Raw genomic sequence first — 22,238 nt, 5'->3', positions numbered from 1 at the left:
AACTGCAGGGAGTTCTGGACACAACTCAGCGCATCACAGAAACGAGCCTCCCCTCCATGGACTCTGTCTATGCTTCTCACTGCCTCAGTGAAACAACCAACACAATCAAAGTCCCCATCCACCCCACCCACTCTCTTCTCCCTTCTCCCATCAGGCAGAAGATACAAAAGCCTGAAAGCATGGACCACCAGGCTCAAAAGTTCAAAGTTCAAAGTATATTTACTATCAAAGTATGTATACATATACACTTGAGATTCATCTTCTTACAGGCAGCCACAAAACAAAGAAACATAATAGAATTCACAAAAAAACCCTCAGAACTAAGACCGTCATACATCCGATGTGCGAAAAAGAATTAACAAATCATGCAAACAAAAATATCAAATAAACAATCCACAGAACATGGACAAAAAGAGAGCTTCTATCCCACTGTTATCAGACTACGGAATGGTTCCCGAGGTGGTTTGCTAGAATGTTAAAATAGACTCTTGACCTCACAATCTACCTTGGATATGATCTTGCATCTTATTGTTTACCTGTACTGCACTTTCTCTGCAGCTGTTACACTTCATTCTACATTCTGTTATTGTTATTCCTTGTACTACTTGAATACATTGTGTAATGATCTGATCTGTACGAACAGTATGCAAGACAAGTCTTTCACTGTATCTCGAATCATGTGACAATAATAAACCAATTGCAGTTCACTATGCAGTGTTACAATTACAGAGAAAGCACAGGTAGACAAATAAAGTGAAAGGGTCACAGTGAGATAGACTGGGAGACCAGACGTTCATATTTTAGTGTTTGAGAGATATCTTCAAGAGTCTGATAATATTGAGTGCTGGTTTAATGCCTTATCACAGTGTTGGATCATCTTTAAAAAACCAAGCCAAGAACATAACAACGTCTACGATGATCAAAACTCAATTTATTTGTGGGAAACAATTTATTTTCATAATTCCCAATACATTATAAATTGAAATTATGTATACATGATTGTCAAAGGCAGAGACCTGGACAGGTTGGTTACTATATAAGCCCCATTCTCAATCTGCATTACCATTGCCAGAAGTATTAGACAAAGTGTAAACTCTCGCAATCTATTCATTGCATGCATGTTACAATACTTACTGAACAAAATGTGAAAGGAAACATACTGACTAGAAAATCTGCAGTAATATTTTTGCCACACAGACATTCCTGATATGAAGAGTATATTCTGAAGCTCTTTAAACATGCCACAAACCTTTGAATTATGAAAAGTGAATGCTTGTCATTAAATCTTCCTTTGTTTAATTTTACAAGGGGATACTTTTTAATTATTGGGATTGGTTTCTTAAGGTTTGCCCGACACCGGCCCCTTAGGCCTGAGCCGACGCAGTAGTAGTCCTTAAGGTTGTCATAGCCAGGGTTGGGGTTTGGGGGGGAGGTGAGGGGGTGAGGTTAGTGGGGATAAGCTCCCACCACCTATTAAATGCTCCCAAAGGTGTGTGTTTCAAACAGCCTCTGGCTCTTGGCCTTCACGTGTGACTTAGCTACTAAGCCCACTCATGGGGAAGGCTTTTGGAGTAAACTCCGAGCAAAAATCTAGTCTCTAAGGCAGTCCTACATTGAGTTCAACACTGTCTGGCAACCCCTGCAACACCACTGGTGCCAAACTGTATCGGTCCCTGCTGTTCCTTTGGATTCATCGGCAGCGTGGAGAGGGGCACACTGCTGCATGGGCAACACGTTGTACTGCCCTGACTTGCTTAAGCCAGCTAGTACGTAACATCCGTGGTCAATCCTGGCCAACGGAGGGCCTCACTGATAATTGAAACCTACTTTTACTTACCTGCGCCTGAGTCCCTGTTTTTACAAGTTGGACACTCTACAAATTCTCACACAATATAGCAAGAGATTACCGGGAAGTTTGTAATATATATATATATATATATTTTTTTTTTTGTTGTGCCATTTATTTGGTCAAAAAAAAATAGCATTCACTGCCAAGGTGCTAATAAAGCCACTCACCAAAGAAGTTTCAAGATCCGTTGGTTTGTTTGGGCACTTATGAAGTCTGAGTAGGGAGACTGATGAACTCTTTGACTTCACCTACGCACCAGCAGCACTCCTTGACTTTATCCATGCAGCAACGTTCTGCCCTGTTGTATTCCTGACCTGACATATTTTGAAACACTTGCTGAGTGACTTGACCGTGGCTTCTACCGTCAGACATCGTAAGCTTCATGTAAACAAACACTGAAATTCACAGGCAGCTTGTATACACTAAACACAGATTGGGCTTTTTTTTTACAGAACCCATTAAACCATCTTCTCAATGCTGGATGAGTATAAAAAACTGCAGATGCGGGAGATCTGAATTAAAAACAGACAATGCTGGAAACACTCAGCAGGTCAGGCAGCAACTGTTCGGCCTGTGATGGCAGGGAACTGCAAAGAGTTATAAACACAGCTCAGCACGTCACGGGAACAAAGCTCCCCTTGTGGAAGCTGTCCTCTGTAAAGCAGCCAGCGTAATTAGAGACCCCACCTACCCCGGACATTCTCTCTTCTCCCTTCCCCCTGAACTTCTGTGAATCTGCTGCAGGCTGATGACGGCCTGCCCTGGGGTTGGAGGACTGTGTTTGTATGTGGGTGGCTGGCAGTGAGTAATGGGGCTTGTTTGGCTGTTGTTTGGTTGCTTGTTGTGCTCCGCGGTGTTCTGCTGAGCACTGCGAGCATGTTACCTTGGAACCTGAATGTGTAGCGACATGTGCGGGCTGTGTTGGTTATTAACGCAAAACAACGCATTTCAGTGCATGTTTGATGTAAATGTGATAAATAAATGAATCTGAATGGGAGTAACATTTAAGGGTGAAAAAAGATCCAACTTAAAACATTATTTCTCCTTTCCACACAGATGCAGCCTGATATGCTGGGCGTTTCCAGCGATCTTCTGCTTTAAGTTCTCATCACTGAAGTGGGATAACAAGTGTAAAAAATATTCAGTGGTTAAAAAAAGGGGTTCGGCTGCAGGTTGCTTAGATACCATCAACTCATGCAATCATGCACTTACACATAGGCATCAATTCACAGTTAAATCTGAATCCGTTCTCAAATTAATTTCAACTGATAACGCACTGATAGTTTGCACCTTTGAATCCAGCCATATTCAATACTATAGTCACTCAAAATGTGATGACGTCAATTCTGTGTAGATCTTGTAAGGAACAAATAAGAATTATTTGCTTAGACTCAGCATTTTTACTGCAGTGAATTTGACGCTTTACCAGAGTGTGTCCGTTTGCAACTGAACAAAATATTAATAAAAACTTTGGTGCTGTTAATTTAGACTTTCTATTGTCAGCAACCGCAAGGAAAGTTATTTTAAGGGGCCTTGAGTACATTTATCAACAAGGTAATCACATTATTACTGTGCTAATATGGTAGAAACTATCAATTTACTTTTGGGAAAATACACTTAGCGGCCACTTTATTAGGTACACCTGCTCATTAATGGAAATATATGATCAGCCAATTATGTGGCAGTAAATCAATGCATAAATATACATAGACATGGCCATGATGTTCAGACCAACATCAGAATGGAGAAGAAATGTGACTTTGACCGTGGAATGATTGTTGGTGCCAGATGGGGTGTTTTGAGTATCTTAGAAACTGCTGATCTCCTGGGATTTTCACATGCAACGATCTCTAGAGTTTGCAGAGAACGGTGCAAAAAACTAAAAATAAAATATCCAGTGAGCAGCAGTTCTGTGAGTGAAAATATCTTGTTAATGAGAGAGGTCAGAGGAGAATGACTCGACTGGTTCAAGCTGACAGTAACTCAAATAACCACGTGTTACAACAATAGTGTGCAGAAGAGCATCTCTGAGCGCACAGCATGTCGAACCATGAAGTGGTTGCAGCAGCAGAGGACCAGGAACATACACTCAGTGCCTACTTTACTAGGTACAGGAAGTGCCAAATACAAAGGCCTCTGAATGAACCTTCTGATATCGCAGTCCCACTCACTCTCCTGATAATCTCAATCCTACTCACTTTTCTCCCTATAGACCTATAGATAAAGTTTGATTAGTTGATTTCTCAAGGAACTTAATTTACCAGGAGATTTCTCTGCAATTTACCTATATTAGCTGTTATTTATTTTTATTAAACTGGAAGGTAACCGATGAAAAAAATGTACACTTAACCAAACTTCATGGACATGAAATCGCTACGGTTATATTTATTGCAGGTGTACATTGTCCTTGCCCTGGTAGTACTGCTGTACTCACCCTGGTGATGGAGTTACATCCACTCTGTGTATCCTGGTGTATCTATCCTGCTGACAATGGTACACCCACCCTGGTGATACTAGTGCACCAACTTATTCATAAAACCATAAGACACAGGAGGAGATTTAGGCTGTTTGGCCTATTGACTCTGCTCCACCATTCCAACAATGGTGATTTATTATCCCTCTCAACCTCATTCATCCACCTTCTCCCTGTAACCCTAGATGCCCTTACTAATCAAGAACCTACCAACTTCCACTTCAGATACACCCAATGTCTCATTCTCCACAACCATCAGCAGCAATGAATTCCACAGATTCACCACTCTCATGCTAAAGATATTCCTCCTCGTTTCTGTTCTAAAGGGACATCCGTGTCTTCTGAGGATGGACCCTCTTGGTCTTATAGGTTACGGGGAGAAGGCAGGGGAAATGGGGTTGAGAGGGAAATGGATCAGCCATGATCAAATGGCAGAGCAGAGTTGATAGGCCGAATGGCCTAATTCTGCTCCTATGTCTTTATCGTCTTATGGTCCTTGGCTCCCTACTATAGGAAACAATCATTAAAGTCCACTATAACTAGGCCTTTCAATATTCAATATATTTCAGTAAGATTCCTCCTCATTCTTCTAAACTCTGATGAGTATAGGCCTTGTGCTATTAAACATTAACCCTTTCATTCCCAGAGTCATTCCCGTCAAACTCCTCTGGACCCTCTTCAATGCTTGTACACACTTTCTTACTGATACATAGAACTTATTGCTACTGGTACACATACCTTGTTGCAGGAGAAACTGTTGGAAAAACCTCTTAGGGTTGGAGCAATGATTGCTTGGAAAGGCCAGGACCAATTTGGAGGAGTCAGCGTGGTTTCGTGTATGGGAAATCACTCTTCACAACTCTGATTGGGTCTCTTGAGGAGATTATGAAGAAAAATGGTGAAGTCAATGTGGTAGATGTGGTATAGATGGATTTTAGCAAGGCTTTGGACAAGGTCTTGCTTGATAGGTATATCTAGAAAGTTAGGGCACGTGGAATCTGAGGTGTTTTGGCAAACTGGATCCAAAATCAGTTTAGTGATAGGAGGCAGAGGTAGTGGTAGAGGGACATTTCTCTGACTAGAAGCCCGTAACCAGTGGTGTGGCTCAGGGATCAGTGTTGTGAACGCTGGTTGTCATGTATATATAAATGACATGAATGAGAAGGTCTGTGCTCTGCTAAGGAAGTTTGATGACAACAGAATTGCATATAGCGAGGATGGTTGCTTGAAGATATATGGGAGCTATTGAACAGCTATGGAAAGTTGGGTGAAGTGATAGCAGATGGAACTTAATCCAGTTAACTGTGAAGTAATGCATTCTCGCTCCTCTAATACCTCAGGACATACACAGTGAATGGGACGGACCTTAGAAACTTTGATGTACAGAGCGACCTTGGGGTATGAGTGCATAAGTCCCTGAAATGGGTGAGACAAGCAGATAGGACAGTAAAGAATGCATGGGGCTTACTTGTCTTCACAGGCAGGAACAATGAGTTCAAGAGTTGGGACATCACATTGAAGATGCTCAAGACACAAGAGATTCTGCAAATGCTGGAGATCTTGAGCAACACACACAAAATGCTGGGGGAACTTGGCAGGGCAGGCGGCGTCAGCAGAGGAAAGTACAGTATAGGGGGATGTCTTTTACACAGAGACTGGTAAATGCGTGCAGTGCCCCGTCAAGAGTGATGGTCGAGGCAGTTAAATTAGAGACATTTAAGGAACCCTTAGGCAGGCAAATGGATGATAGGAACATGGAGGGCTATGTAGGAAGGAAGGGTTATATTGAATTTAGATTAAAAGGTCAGAAAAACATCGTGGGCTGAAGGGCCAGTACTATGCTGTGGAGTTCTATGTTCTAACCAATGGACAGGCTGTGTCCCAATCTTATAAAAAGAACTCTTGTGTGGTTTCCCATAAATCCAGCCAAACCACATTCACTGGTTCTCTGCTTTCTATCTCATGCATTAAGCTCTGAAGCTTGTTAAGGGTAATTTCTCCTTCAGAGGTGGGCTGGTTATGGAAGTGAACCATCATCTGAATTTCTTCTCTGGTTTGCTGCCACCATCTGCACCAACCCACACTGGCCACTAACTGTAAAGGCAAACCTGCCAGTTCAGGGTGGCCACATTGAACTCACCCCTCCTGAGAAGCACTGTGCTGAAAAAAAAGGGTGATAACCATGTTAATCCCACCAACCATGACATCAACATCTCAGAGGGTCTATTCCAGGCCCATCACACCAGTGCAATTACAGGAAATGCATGCCAACCCCTCTGCATCGTTAGGAGTTTGAGGAGATTTGGTACGGCACCAAAGACTGGCAAATTTCTACAACTGTACAGTGGAGAGCATTCTGAAAGTTTGTATCACTACTTGACATGGAGGCTGTAATGCGCAGGATTGACAAAACACTGCAGATGGTTGTAGACTCAACCAGCTCCATCACAGGCACAACCCTCCCCACCATCGTGGACATCTTTAAGAGGCAGTACCACAAGAAGGGGGCATCCACCATTAAGGCCCTTCACCATTCAGGACATGCCATCTTCTTATTATCATCAGGGAGGAGGTACAAGAGCCTGAAGGCACACACTTAACAATTCAGAAACAGTTTCTTTCCCTCTACCATCAGATTTCTGAACGGTCCATGAACACTACTATGTTATTCCCTTTTTCATGCACTATTTATCCATTTTGTAGTTTATAGTAATTTTATGTCTTGGCGCTCTACTGTTGCCACAAGACAACAAATTCCCTGACATATAAACCAGCGATATTAAGTCTGATTCTAATCTCGATTCTGTATTCCCGGCAAAATAAAACAAACCTAAATTTTAAAAATGCTAAAAATAGCTGTGTAGCAGTGATAATCCCAGCCTCTAACAGTCTTCCAGGGAAAAGTTTGTGGCCAACACATCTCATATATCAATAAATATTGTTCTACCCTCTCCGGGGCTAACCTAAAGAAAATGCTAACATTAATGTTGTAACAGCAAAGCCTTTCGACAATATGATTTGCAAGTTGACTTCTCTATTCAACCATAGGAATAAGAGTGTTTTTTTTCTTTTCCATTCACCCAGAGCTCCTCTAATGCTACAAGAGTGCTATTTCCTTGCCTATATTCCCTTAAGATAAAACTGCTTGGAGAAATATATATCCTCTCAATTCTGATGTCATCTGATAATCATGTCTGACATTGGCCAAGAGAAAAGCTAAAACAGCTTTTAAAATGATCCAGGTCACCACAATATAAAAGTTAAAATTCAGCACCAAAGAATTCTGGCACATTGTTCGGGGAATGTCTTGGAACTGAGGAATGTTGTTCAAATGTCGATTAATTTAAGCAGATTTAGATTTAGCAGAATGATGCTCTCCCTAAGGAAAGATTTCAACGTAACCATGTTTATTTTTAAAAATGGTGCAAGAATTTCTGATCTTCTTTCCAACAAGAAGTCTTTTAGAAAGGCACAACTAATCTCACTCTCAGATATGTAGAATTAGCTTAGGATGCATCTACTTCTGTCTGACTGAGTCACACTGAATGTTAACTAAAAGCATAAAAAACGAGATTAAAAATTTGTAATGGTGCAATAGGACATTGGCAGATAATCTATAAAGTCGACTAACTAAAGATAACTTTTCTATATGTAACCAGACACATTCACTAGAGCTGGAGTTAGCAAAGGTGATGTTATGTTCTAGCCCTGAATAGTTAAAAGACCTTGTCCAGTTTAGGACCATGAAATAGTTTTAGTATAGAAGATTTTAAACCCCGACAGGTTTTGTATCACAGCATTTCTGTTTTGACTGTCAGTGCACTGCTGCTTATCAGAAGCTGCACAATCTTACAGTGTGAAGGGGTTCTGCATTTTACTAAAGTCCCAGGAGAGACGAGGAACCAAGAAGAACACAAGAGATAAGGAATGGCTTGTGCAGTCCAACTAATGTCCCATTCCTCGGTGAATGTACGTCCAGGAGAAATGCTGCTGATTTGGAGAAAAAAAACATTGTACAATTACCACAGAACGACATTAACTGTTGACTTTAGATAAGGTGAACAAAACATTGCTAGACCCATATGCGCAGCACCAGATACTGTTAAATCCACCAGCACATGACTCAATGCAATTTATGGTACATATATTGTATAAGAGTTACAGTATAAAATATGGCCTTTATAAATCCTCCCTGGGATCCCTCTAGACTTCAGTGCACATGCAGTGTGAGATCGCTTGAATTCTGGGATCCATCACAGTGATGTCGTTTCCCATCATGTATTTCTGTTGAAGCCACTTGTCATTTGCTCCCGGTGTGTACTGTGGTTACTGACGTAGATCTTGCCCGCTGGTCGGCTCCTACCAGCGATATAACAGAAGGAGAGGATGCAGCCGATGCTATGCTGCAGGCGGTGGAAGATGAGAGGCCTGCAGGAAGTCATGGAAAATGTAACAATGAGACTGATTAGCAGCAGAGCATATTGGTGTTAACAATTTTTCTCCCCACCACCCACAGATGCTGCTTGTCTCACTGAGCTCCTCCAGCAGATTAGCCGGTGCCCCTGGTTCCAGTGTTCACTTTCCCTCGCATCTTGAACATCATAAAGGACCCTCACCGTCGCAGTGACTTTATTAGGAGCTTGAAGGGATTTGGCATGTCAACAAATACACTCAAAAACTTCTATAGTTGTACCGTAGAGAGCACTCTGACAGGCTGCATCACTGTCTGGTATGCAGGGGCTACTGCACAGGACTGAAAGAGGCTACAGAAGGTTGTAAATCTAGTCAGCTCCATCTTGGGCACTAGCCTACAAAATATCCAGGATATCTTTATGGAGCAGTGTCTCAGAAAGGCAGCGTCCATTATTATATATATATATTTTTTTCTCTCTCTCTTTTTCTCCCTCTGTCCCTCTCACTATACTCCTTGCCCATCCTCTGGGATTCCTCCCTCTTTCTTTCTCCCTAGGCCTCCCATCCCATGATCCTCTCATATCCCTTTTGCCAATCACCTGTCCAGCTCTTGGCTCCATCCCTCCCCCTCCTGTCTTCTCCTATCATTTTGGATCTCCCCCTCCCCCTCCCACTTTCAAATCTCTTACTATCTCTTCTTTCAGTTAGTCCTGACGAAGGGTCTCGGCCCGAAACGTCGACTGTACCTCTTCCTATAGATGCTGCCTGGCCTGCTGAATTCACCAGCAACTTTTAAGTGTGTTGCTGTCCATTATTAAGGACCTCCAGCACCCAGGGCATGCCCTTTTCTCACTGTTACCATCAGGTAGGAGATACAGAAACCTGAAGGCACACACTCAGCGATTCAGGAACAGCTTCTTCTCCTCTGCCATCCGATTCCTAAATGGACACTACCTCACTTTTTTTAATACAGGTCGACCTTCACTAATCCGACTACCTGTAACTCGGATCCTTCGATAATCTGGCACTGATTATGCTTAATGTGATCCTTCTGTAATTCAGCACTTTCACTAATTCAGCACTCCTCAAGTCTCAAATGCCAGATTAGTGAAGGTCAACCTGTACACAGTATTTCTGTTTTTGCACTTTTAAAAAATCTATTCAATATGTGTAATTGATTTATTTATTTATTTATTATTATGTTTTATTGTATTTTTTATTATTACTATTTTTTCTCTCTCTGCTAGATTATGTATTGCATTGAACTGCTGCTGCTAAGTTAACAAATTTTACGTCACATGCCGGTGATATTAAACCTGATTCTCATTCTGACATGCCCTCCTCTTGTTACTAACACTCAGCTGGCTCAGTCACAGGCACAACGCTCCCAGCCATCGAGGACATCCTCAAAAGCCAATGCCTCCAGAAGCGTCCGTCATGAAAGATCCTCACCACCCAGGACATGCCCTCTTCGCAGAATTACCAGCAGCGAGGAGGTACAGGGGCCTGAAGACCCTAAGGAACAGTTTTATCCCCACCACCATCAGTTTTCTGAATGGTCCATGAACACTACTTCATTATTCATCTTTTGCACCATTTATTTATTTTTGTAACTCCTGGTGATTTTTATGTTTCGCTGACATGAAACAGCAAACTTCATGATATACACTCAGTCTGTACCTAATAAAGTGGCCACTGAGCGCTATAGCCCTCAACTACAAGGTTCAATGTGTTGTGCGTTCAGAGATGCTCGTCTGCACACCACTGTTGTAACGTGTGGTTATTTGAGTCCTGTCAGCCTGAACCAGTCCGGCCATTCTCCTCTGACCTCTCTCATTAACAAGGCATTTTCGCCCACAGGACTATCACTCACTGGATTTTTTTTTTTGCAGCATTCTCTATAAACTCTAGAGACTGTTTTACATGAAAATCCCAGGAGATCAGCAATTTCTGACATACTCAAGCCACCCCGTCTGGCACCAACAATTATTCCGCGGTCAAAGTCACTTAGATCACATTTCTACCCCATTCTGACGTTTGGGCTGAACAACAACTGAACCTCTTGACCATGCCTGCATGCTTTTATGCATTGAGTTGCTGCCACGTGATTGGCTGCTTAGATATTTGCATTAATGAGCAGCTGTACAGGTGTACCTAATAAAGTGGCCACTGAGTGTAGATCAGAGATAATAAACCTGATTCTGGTTTGTTCATTTCCAGCACCCCTCACCCCGCTGACAGACGTGACGTTTTACTGTAAATTACTCACAATCTTTACGAGACGTGACATCGGGCAGTGGGTTGGTGGGTCTGCGGCTGGCTTGACCGTGCAGCGATGAGCCTTCCTGGCTGCTACCGAGCTGCAGTCTCCTCATATGACGTATCACCGCCGTGGCGTTAAACGCTTGCTGAAAACAGGCGAGACTTTAGTCTATAAACTCCATGGAAGCGAAATACGTTTGGAACACACGAAGTGCCAGAGGAACTCATCAGTTCAGGCAGCATCTATGGAGAGGCAACGTTTCAGACTAAGACCCTTACACGGCCTGAAACATCGACTGTTTATTCCCTTCCATTGATGATGTCTGACCTGCTGAATTCCTCCAGCATTTTGTACGTGTTCATCAACATTTCAATCATCTGCAAAATCTTTTGTGTTAGGGAAATATTTTCAGTGTGGATTTCCCCAGAACCTAAGGGGCCCATGGATTAACTATGAATATTACAGAACACTAGTCCCTATGTGGAATACAATAATTAAATACCAGGTCTAGTAATTCAGAGACTTGGAATAATGGTCCAAAATCCATATTATGCCATGGCAGATTTAGAAATTAAATTCAATCAGTAATCTAGATTTTTTTAAAGATTTATTCTTTTATGTGACTGTGAAACTGTCCGACTCCAATAGTTATCAAAACTGCACCTCCTGCCACCCTGTCTCTTATGAGTACACCATCCCCTTAACTCAATTTCTCTGCCTCTACCACAACCTACCCTTCCCTCCCACTCTTGCCTCTCACCCCTCCTCACCTGGATCTTGCCCTCCCCCTCCCCCTCCACAGCAACGCACACAAAATGCTGGAGGAACTCAGCAGGTCAGGCAGCATCTACAGAGAGGAATAAGCAGTTGAACTTTTGGGCCGAGACCGTTTATCAGGACTCCCCCTCCAACTCTTTGTACCGTCTATCTCCCCACTTCACTTTCAGCCCAGATGAAGGGCCTTAGCCCAAAATATCAATTGTCCCTCTACAGATGCTGCCTGACCCACTAAGTTCCTCCAGCAACTCATTTGTTTCAGTCCAGATTGCAGATTCTACATTCTCTTGTCTCTCAAAACTCTCCACTTTGTAAAACCCATCCAGGTTACCAGTGCCTTTCAGGAAGGGGAATCCGCCACTTTTACCCATATGTGACTCCGGGTTAGTATGGACGACTGGAACACTCTCTCTCTGATAATTTCAGGCAGGCGTAAATGGATCGGTAATAAATGCTGTCCTTGTCTAAATTCCCAATAAGTTCATTGGTTGATAAAGAGCTCCTCCCCAGAGGGAGTTTGGAGTACGATCTCACCTGGTCCTTCAACAAGACATTTTTAGTCAAGAAAGCACGGCAGCGTCTCCATTTCCTGAGGAGATTGAAGCGACCTAGGCCTTACCCCTGATTCTAACCAATTTTTACAGGAGAACCATTAGGAGTGTCCTGACCAGCTCCATCACTACCTAGTACAGGATTTGCAAGGCATCTGATTGCAAGACCCAACAAAGGACTGTGAGGACTGCTGAGAGGATTATCAGGGTTTCTCTACCATCCATCCAAAATATTTATCAGGTGCACTTCGTATACAGGACCTTTGGCATTCCCAAAGATCCCTCCCATCCGTCCAACAATCTCTTTGATCTCCTACCGTCAAGCAGGAGGTACAAGTACGGTTGGGATAGGAAACAGTTTCTTCCCTCAGGCCGTGAGACTCTGAACCACCCAGGTCTCATCATATATGAAGTGCCAGTAGTGTTATACTATAAGACAAGACCATAAGACAAAGGAGCAGAAGTCGGCCACTCGGCCCATCGAGTCTGGTTCACCACTTTATCATGAGCTGATCCATTCTCCCATTTAGTCCCACTCCCCCACCTTCTCACCATAACCTTTCATGCCCTGGCTACTCAGATACCTATCAATCTCTGCCTTAAATACACCCAATGACTTGGCCTCCACTGCCGCCCATGGCAACAAATTCCATAGATTCACCACCCTCTGGCTAAAAAAATTTCTTCGCATCTCTGTTCTGAATGGGTGCCCTTCAATCCTTAAATCATGCCCTCTTGTACTAGACTCCCCCACTATGGGAAACAACTTTGCCACATCCACTCTGTCCATGCCTTTCAATATTCAAAATGTTCTATGAGGTCCCCCCTCATTCTTCTAAACTCCAAAGAATACAGTCCAAGAGCGGACAAACGTTCCTCATATGTTAACCCTCTCATTCCCGGAATCATTGTAGTGAATATTCTCTGAAACCTCTCCAACGTCAGCACATCCTTTCTTAAATAAGGAGACCAAAACTGCCCACAGTTCTCCAAGTGAGGTCTTACCAGTGCCTTATAGAGCCTCAACATCACATCCCTGCTCCTATACTCTACTCCTCTAGAAATGAATACCAACATTGCATTCGCCCTCTTCACCACCGACTCAACCTGGAGGTTAACCTTAAGGGTATCCTGCACGAGGACTCCCAAGTCCCGTTGCACCTCAGAACTTTGAATTCTCTCCCCATTTAAATAATAGTCTGCCCATTTATTTCTTCTGCCAAAGTGCATAACCATACACTTTCCAATATTTTATTTCATTTGCCACTTCTTTGCCCATTCTCCCAATCTATCCAAGTCTCTCTGCAGACTCTCTGTTTCCTCAGCACTACCGGCCCCTCCACCTACCTTTGTATCATCAGCAAACTTAGCCACAAAGCCATCTGTTCACTTTTGAACTTGGGTCATATATGCACCTTACCATTTGTTAATTTTTTATGGTAATATTGCCTCACGGGTTGTGTGAGTTATATGTACTGTGTTGTGCACTTTGGTCCAGAGGGATGATGTCTCATTTAGCGGTATACATGTGAATGGCTGATTGACAATAAACTTGAACTTGAGTTTCAGATTCATTCAGAAACATTCAGTGAAATGCATTGTTTGTGTTAACAATGAAGACTTCTAAGGGTGTGCTGCAGCTATTTTGTTGTGAAACACCTTAAAGCATTCAAACAGTTGTGAAGATTTTGGCATGGACTAGATGGGCTGAAGGGTCTGTAGCTGTGCTGTATTGCTCTATTAATCCATTCCTTGTGCAAAGCATTACCAGTTCAGATTCGGATTCATTTATTTTATCACATGTATTTTGAAACCTACAGTGAAATGCATCATTTGTGTTAACAACCAGGACAACCTAATGATGAGATGGGGATTAATAGTTTCCTGTTAATGAAAAGACATAACATTCCAAAACTGTTCACAATACTCCAAGTGTGGTCTGACTAATGCCTCATAGAGCCTCATCATTACTTCCTTGCTTTTACATACGATTCCTCTTGAAGTGAATGCTAAGGCTACATTTGCCTTCCTTGCCATCATTTTGAACCATAAAAGGTACTTGAATAGGTACATGGAAGTTTTAAAAACATATGGGACAAAGGTGGCCAAAAGGGACTAGCTAAGGTGGGCATCTTGGTTGGCATTGACCTGTTGGGCTGAGGGGCCTGATTCTGGGCCTTAAGATGCGAAGGTCTCGGGTCTTGCTTGCCGTTGCTTCCCCTGAGCTGTCGAGTGGGATGGAGGACTGAGGAAGATGGTATGGCCCATTTCCAAGCTCTCTCCTGCTGCCCTCACCCTCTGCTGGCCTAAACAATGTTTTACATAGTTCCAATATGCCTTCTTTACTCGTATAGTCAATGTGTTTGACAGATAGTGAAACAACTTTCAGGCTCAGTGTCTGAGGAAGGATGAGCTGGCATTGGAGAGCATTCGAAGGAAGTTCACAAGAAAATGATTCCGGGAATAAAAGGCTTAATGTATCAGAAGCATTTTATGCTTCCGGGCCTCTATTCGATGGACATCAGAAGGATAAGGGGGAATCTCATTTAACCCTATCTGAATCTTGAAGGCCAGGATAGAGTGGATGTGGAGAGGATGTTTTAATTAGTAGGAGAGCCTGGGATCGGTGGGCACAGCCTCAGAATAAAGGGGCACCTCATTAGAACTGATTTGAGGAGAAATTTGTTCAGCCAGAGTGTGATCAATCTGTAATTTGTTGCCACAAAGGGCTGAGGAGGCCAAATTATTGGGTGCATTTAAGGCAGAAATTGATAGGTTCTTGACTGGTAAAAAGGTTAATGTTTACAGGGAGAAGTGGGGAGAAAGGGGTTTAAAAAGAATCAGCCATGATTGAATGACAGAGTAGGCTTGATGGGCTGAATAGCCTAATTGTGATAGTCTGACCCTTGCAGGACAAGTGACCAAACGGAGCACAGCAGGCTTCCAGAAACAGAAAGCAATCTTCCGTTAGTCACGCTCGACGTCAGGACAATTGAGGTAAGAGTGGGGTATGGGCTGCCCTCTATTGGGACAGCATGGAGGCATAGCAGTGAACACAGCGCTATTGCAGCCCCAGCAATTTGGGTTAAATTCTTTGGTGCCTGTTAGGAACTTCATACGTTCTCCCTATAACCACGTGGGTTTCCTCTGAGTACTTCTGTTTCCTCGCACATCCCAAAGACCTACGGGTTAGTAGGTTAACTAGTCACGCGGGTCTAAGTGGAAGGTGCAGACTTGTTGCACCAGAAGGGTTTGTTACTCTGTTGTACCTATAAATAAATAAATAGACAGCTGGATAGAGTGGATAAATAAATAAAGAAGGGGTCTATTACACCTCCTTGATGGTGCGGACAGAAACCTTCGGACAAACGGAGAAATAAGGCACTTGCTTTCGGGTCTCCGTGCTTCCATAGCACTGAAGGAAATAAAGGTCTTTCTCACCCTCCATTTGCTTTTGGCAAAATTCTTCCTGATCTGGGCGCTGACTGACTCGTGAATATTCTTGTTCAGAGCTGTGTCTCCGGCAATCCTGGAAAAGAGAGGACACACGTTACCTCAGCCGTGCAGTGTCCCAGCGAGCCCCACACTCGGTGCCTCGAACAGCTCTAGCGGCCTTCATTCACAAAAGGTACAGCTCAGAAGCAGACCCTTCGGCCCATTGAGTCTACACTAACCCAATTATTCTCTGCACATTTGATACTGCCATTGGTTTCTGATTCCCATGTGTACCGAGATATAGTGAAAAGCTTTTCTGTGTTCCATCCAGACAGATCATAATTATATCAAGGTAGTAAATCTTGACAGCACATACCACCAGGTTCAAGAACAGCTTCCACCCTGCTCTTATAAAACTATTAAATGGTTCCTTAGTACAATTAGTTAGATCCTTGACATCACAGTCTGCCGTGTTATGATCTCGCACCTTATTGTTTCGCTGCACCGCACTTTCTTTGTGGCTGTTATTTTGCATTCTGGTAGTACTGCATTACCTCAGTGATGTGATGATTTGATCTATATGAACAGTCAAGACAAGCTTTTCACTGCATCCTGGTACGCTGGTCCACAATAAACCAATTCCAGTTCCAGAATGTAGAATATCAAATATACATTACAATTACAGAGGAAGTGCAGGTAGGCAACTAAAGTGAAAGGGCCACAATAAGATAGATTGGGAGATCAAACGTTCATATTTTAGTGCATGAAAGAAACCTTCAAGAGTCTGATAACAGTGGAACGGTAACTGTCTTTGAGTCCAGCATTTCGTACTCTTAGTATCTTTCACCTGATGGGAGAGGGGAGAAGAAAGGATCACCGGGGAGGTAGGGGTCCTTGATTACGTTGGCAGATTTCCTGAGGCAGGAGGAAGTGTAGGCAGAGTCCATTGAGGGGAGGCTGGCTTGTGAAGGAGAGGGCCCAGCAGACTTTTCAGTTTAACACTTTTCTTGTAGCACAGTGACCAAAAGCGAACATAATACTCCAAGTGAGGTCTCATCAGTGTCTTGAACAATCTTATCAAGACCTCCCAACTTCTATACTTAGCGTCTTGACTGATGAAGGAAGACCAGCCTATCAGACACCTCCTTCACCACTTTGTCTACCTGTGATGCTACTTTCAGGGAACTCTTTACCAGCAACGATGTACCATTCAATCATGACTGATATTTTCAACCTTCTTCCCTTGCCTTCCCCTTGTAACCTTTATCTTCTGTACCAACTAAAACCTTTCAATCCTTGCCTTAAATACACCCAATGACTTGGCCTTCAGATGCATCTGTGATAACGAATTCTACTGATTCACCACCCCTTGGCTGAAGGGATCTCCCTTCATCTCTGTTCTAAAGGGTTTGAAGCCATGCCTTTAGACCCTAGACTCTCCTACCGATGGAAACATCCTCTCCATGTCCACTGTTTCCAGGCCTTTCAGTATCAATTGAGATCCCTCCTCATCCTTCTGAACTTCACTGAGTACAGGCCCAGAGGCACCAAATGCTGCCCATACATTACGGTCCAAATGAAGAGCCTCAGCTCAAAACATCAACTGTTTATTCCTCTCTTTAGATGCTGCCTCACCTGCAGACTTCCTCCAGCGATTTGCATGTGTTTACCACTCTAATCACTGTGCACTAAAATGGGCTTACTTTTCTCTTGTTCTAATTGTGTTCTTTCTTGTAAAAATCATATTTAATATACTGTTACGTTTTTCTAGTGAATGCTGTCTATACGATGCTATGTACCTGTGAAGCTGCTGCAAGATTTTCATTTTACCTGTGCAAACGTGTACTTGTGCATTTGATGATGAACTTGACTTTCACAAGTCATGCAGGGATTCCAGTGAGAGTCTATTTGGCGATAAGCAGCACTTAAGAAACATTGCGGCACTTAAGAAATTCTTAGATAGGCACGTGGATGAAAGAGAAATGGAGGACTATGCGGGAGGGAAGGGTAAAATTTATCTTACAGTAGGTTAAACATCATCAGTACAACATCATGGGCCGAAGGGCCTGTACGTGGATGAAAGAGAAATGGAGGACTATGCGGGAGGGAAGGGTAAAATTTATCTTACAGTAGGTTAAACATCATCAGTACAACATCATGGGCCGAAGGGCCTGTACTTCGCTGTAATGTTTTATGTTCTGCATGAATAAAGAATCAACGATACCTGAGAGCCAGAGAAAATATTTCCAGTCGGTGCCCAAATCTATCTGCGGTACATCAGCCAAAATTAACAACAGCTGGGTATTAACAAAGCCACAGAGGCCAAATTAGTTTCCACTTGTTTGATTCTGCGGTCTGGTCTGGGTCTGGCCACTTGCCTTACATTCTCACAGTAGGAACCTGAGGAATACGGGCTGAAACTCATGGAGCCCATCCCAAGCAATGTGCAAGGGGAATGTGGTAGGGTGAAAGAGCAGTCAGAAGTTGTGCCTCTGCTGATGTGCTGAGTGTTTTATATGCCTGGACAGTGGCATGGCAGCGTAGCAGTTAGTGTAATGCTTTTCAGCGCCAGTGATTAGAAATCGGCCGCATTAGAACCACCGTCACTGTCTGTAAGGAGTTTGTACATTCCCTTTGGGCAATCTTGTTTCCTCTAATGTTTAAAGCTTATTTAAAATTTTTAAAACTGTTCTACAGTAGAAGAAGGGGTAACGCACATATTATTGGAGAAACTCGTGGATCAGACGGCCTCCGTGGATGGAAGTGGTCAGGTCGAAACCCTTCATCTCAGGATAGAGGGAAGATAGCTGGTATAAAGGGGTGGAGCAAGAGCTGGCAGGTGAGAGGTGGCTTCAGGTAAGGAGGGGTAATGGACAGATGGAGGGTGGGTGGGAATAGTGACAGAGGCTGGCAGGTGAGAGGTGGATTCAGGTAAGGAGGGGTGATGGACAGATTGAGAGTGGGTGGGAATAGGGACAGAGGCTGGGAGCTGAGAGCAGATTCAGGTAAGGAGGGGTGATGGACAGATGGAGGGTGGGTGGGAATAGGGACAGAGGCCGGGAGGTGAAAGGTAGGAGGTAATACATGGCTGCAGATGGCAGAATCTGACAGGAGAGGAAGGTGGAGCATGGAATAGAGGGAGGGAGGTGGGAAGGGCAGATGGGAGTAGTGGGGAAGGGTACACAGGGGGTAATGTTGAGAGAAGGAGAAAGAGACAAGGTGATGGGGGCAGTTAGATCAGGAGGTGAGAAAAAGGGGACGGAGGAGAGTAGTTGGAGAATTCAGTGTGAATGCCACCAGGCTGTGGATGTCCCAGGTGGAATATGAGGAGAGGCCTTCGACCCATCATATGCCTGCCGACTCTCTGTGCAGCAATCCCACAATCCCTTTCCCCTTGCTCTCTCCGCACTGCCCTGCTGAATATCATCTCTCGAGGGTCTTACCCCATTCCCTTGTGAGGGGCTGATTGCTTCTGCCCTCCACCCCTATAGGGAGGGAGTTTAATTATTGCCACTCTCTAGTTAAGATGTTTACCCTCTCCCTCCCTGCCTCTTGGCCATAACACTGAACCCTCACCATCTGGCAGTGGGAAAGTCCAAGCAGGAATAGCTTTCCTGCATCTGTCCCTGTTGAAATCTGCAATAAAAGCAAAATGCTGGAAAAGCTCAGCGATTCAGGCCAGCATCCGTGGCTGTAAATCTGTAAATTTATTGAGCAAAGCTTTACAGATGTACAATGGAAAGTGTTCTGACTGGTTGCATCTGCAGCTGGTACGGAGAGGCCACTGCACAGGATTGGAAAACACTGTAGAGGGTCACAGACTCAGCCGGCTCCATCGTGGGCAATGGCCTCCCCACCTTCGAGAACATCTTCACAGGGCGATGCCTCAAAAAGGCAGCATCTGTCGTTAAGGACCACCATCACTCAGGACGTGCAGTCGTCCTGTTACTACCAGCAAGAGGAGGAAAAGGAGCCTGAAGATACCCACACTCAGTGTTTTAGGAACAGCCTCTTCCCCTCTGCCATCAGATTTCTGAACGGATGATGAACTGACCCATGAACACTACCTCACTATTTTTGCTCGCTTTTGTACTACTTATTAAACTTTTAAAATACATTTCTTATTGTTATTTATGTATTCCACTGTGCCGTTGCCACAAAACAAAAAAAATTCTCTACGTGTGTCAGTGATATTAAACCTGATTCTGACTCTCGACAGAGAAAGAGAGTCGGCAGTTCTGGACAAAGACTTTTCATTTGGACTTGTTCTTGGATCCGAAAAACGTTAACTGTTTCTCTGTCCACGGATGCTGCCTGACCTGCAGAGTGCTCCCAGCAATTTCTGCATTTCATTTGGATTTCCAACATAGAGTCACTCCATGTGGAAACAGACCCTTCAGACAAATGGCCCATGCCGACCAAGATGCCTACCCAAGCTAGTCAAGCACGACAGCGTTTGGCCCAAACCCTTCTAAACCTTTCCTATCCAAATATCACTTGTCATTGTACCTGCCTTATCCACTTCATTCCACATATGTACCACCCTCTCTGTGAAAAAGAATATAGAGTGTAGAGCATCGAACAGTACAGCTCAGTTAGGGCTCTTCAGCCCAAGACCTCTTAACCTACTCCACAATCAATCTAATCCTTCCCTCCAACACAACCCACAACCTTCCAATTTTCTGGAGATGGAAGCTTTAGAGAGGGAGTAGAGGCGATTTACTCAGATGCTGCCTGGATTTAGAGAGCATGTCTTATAATGGAAGGTTTATGATGGATACTGTTGGGGGAGATGTCTCATCAGGGGAAGGCAGCAGCAGCCGAGTTCATGGCGCCATGGGTGGCTCTGCGGCACAGGAGGGAAGGAAAAGGAGTGGGAGAGCTATAGTGATAGGGGATACGATTGTAAGGGGAATAGACAGGCGTTTCTGCGGCCGCAAACGAGACTTCCAGGAGGGTATGTTGCCTCCCTGGTGCAAGGGTCAAGGATGTCTCTGAGCGGCTGCAGGACATTCTGGAATGGGAGGGTGAACAGCCAGTGGTCGTGGTGCACATAGGTACCAACGATATAGGTAAAAAACCACAGAGAGCGGTGAATCTGTGGAATTCTCTGCCACAGGAAACAGTTGAGGCCAGTTCATTGGCTATATTTAAGAGGGAGTTAGATATGGCCCTTGTGGCTAAAGGGATCGGGGGTGTGGAGAGAAGGCAGGTACAGGGTTCTGAGTTGGATGATCAGCCATGATCATACTGAATGGCAGTGCAGGCTTGAAGGGCCGAATGGCCTACTCCTGCACCTATTTTCTATGTTTAGCAAGCTGGGGTTTTTCTCTTTGGTGTGAATGAGGATGAGATGTGACTTGATAGGAATGGACTGTATAAGATAGTAAGAGTGGTCAGCCAGCATCTTTTTCCCAGGGTGGAAATGGCTAATACAAGAGGGCTCAACTTTTAGAAAGAAGTAGTAGGTTGAACTCAGAGGTATCTTTTTACACAGGGAGCGGTGGGTGCATGTAATGCACTACCAGAGGTGGCAGTAGAGACACATACATTAAGGACATTTAAGAGGCCCTTAAACAAGAAAAATGAAAGGAAATGATGAAAGCAAAATGGAGTGTTCTATGGGAGGGAAGGATTAGATTAATCTTGTGGTAGGTTAAAAGGTCAGCACAACATTGTGGGCCGAAGGGCCTGTACTGAGCTGTACTGTTCTATGTTTTCAGAAGCTCTCTGCATGACCTCAGCTGTTCCCTGCTGAGTCACCACCTGCAATTTACGAGGGTGTAGGGTTTTTTTAGTGTTTCTGTCGTAATTCAATCCAGCATAACTAGAGAGGTACGGAATGTGCAGTCTGTAATGGTGCAGGAGCCAAAAGCTCTGGACACACAAAGCAGCTGGAGGCACAGTGCCACGCAGGGTTATGGATCAGGAGCTGGGAAGCTGTGTGTCACTGCTGTGTACTGTGCACCTTGGAGACACGTGCTGTCAACCAAAGATTCGAGATTCAACGTCATTTATCACTTGTACGTCGAAACGTATAATGTGTTAACAACCAACGCACCGGAAAAGCCCTAGCTCAATCAACCTCTCCTCATAAAACATACACCGTAATTCAGGCAGCATCCTGGTAGATCTCCTCTGAGCCCTCTCTAAATATTCCACAGCCTACCTATAATGAGGCAACCAGAACTGAACGCAATACTCCAAATGTGGTCGAACTAGTTTTGTAGAGTTCAGCATTGCCTCATGGCTCTCGAAGCCAATCCCCCGATGAGTGAAGTCCAATACAACATACACCTTCGTAACCATCCTATCAATAACTATGGTCATGGATCCCAAGATCCCTCTTTTTCTCCACACTGCTACGAATCCTGCTGCCTCTGTCAAAATAAAACCCCACACACAACACATTGTGCACTGTTGTTGTGTTCTCTGCCCTTCCCTTTTCAGCTTCCTCCTCCACATGGTCTGGTATGG

The 22,238-nt window shown here is 43.9% G+C and overlaps 1 protein-coding gene across 3 annotated transcripts in view; it reads right to left on the bottom strand.

The window, feature by feature from the left end:
* Window positions 1–274: 274 nt before the first annotated feature.
* camk1da (calcium/calmodulin-dependent protein kinase 1Da) overlaps window positions 275–22,238 on the bottom strand; it is a 314,363-nt gene continuing 292,399 nt past the window's right edge. For all 3 annotated transcript variants that reach the window (XM_063072776.1, XM_063072778.1, XM_063072777.1), the window contains exons 9-11: window positions 15,768–15,855; window positions 11,005–11,143; window positions 275–8,750 (exon numbers count right to left, since the gene is read on the bottom strand). In XM_063072776.1, the coding sequence (XP_062928846.1) occupies window positions 8,623–8,750; window positions 11,005–11,143; window positions 15,768–15,855 (355 nt within the window). In that variant the 3' untranslated portion in view covers window positions 275–8,622. The remainder of the gene's footprint in view (window positions 8,751–11,004; window positions 11,144–15,767; window positions 15,856–22,238) is intronic.

The sequence above is a fragment of the Mobula hypostoma genome, chromosome 20 (genome assembly GCF_963921235.1).
Source record: "Mobula hypostoma chromosome 20, sMobHyp1.1, whole genome shotgun sequence".
Lineage (NCBI taxonomy): Eukaryota > Metazoa > Chordata > Chondrichthyes > Myliobatiformes > Myliobatidae > Mobula > Mobula hypostoma.
This window is presented reverse-complemented; position numbering and strand designations above follow the sequence as displayed.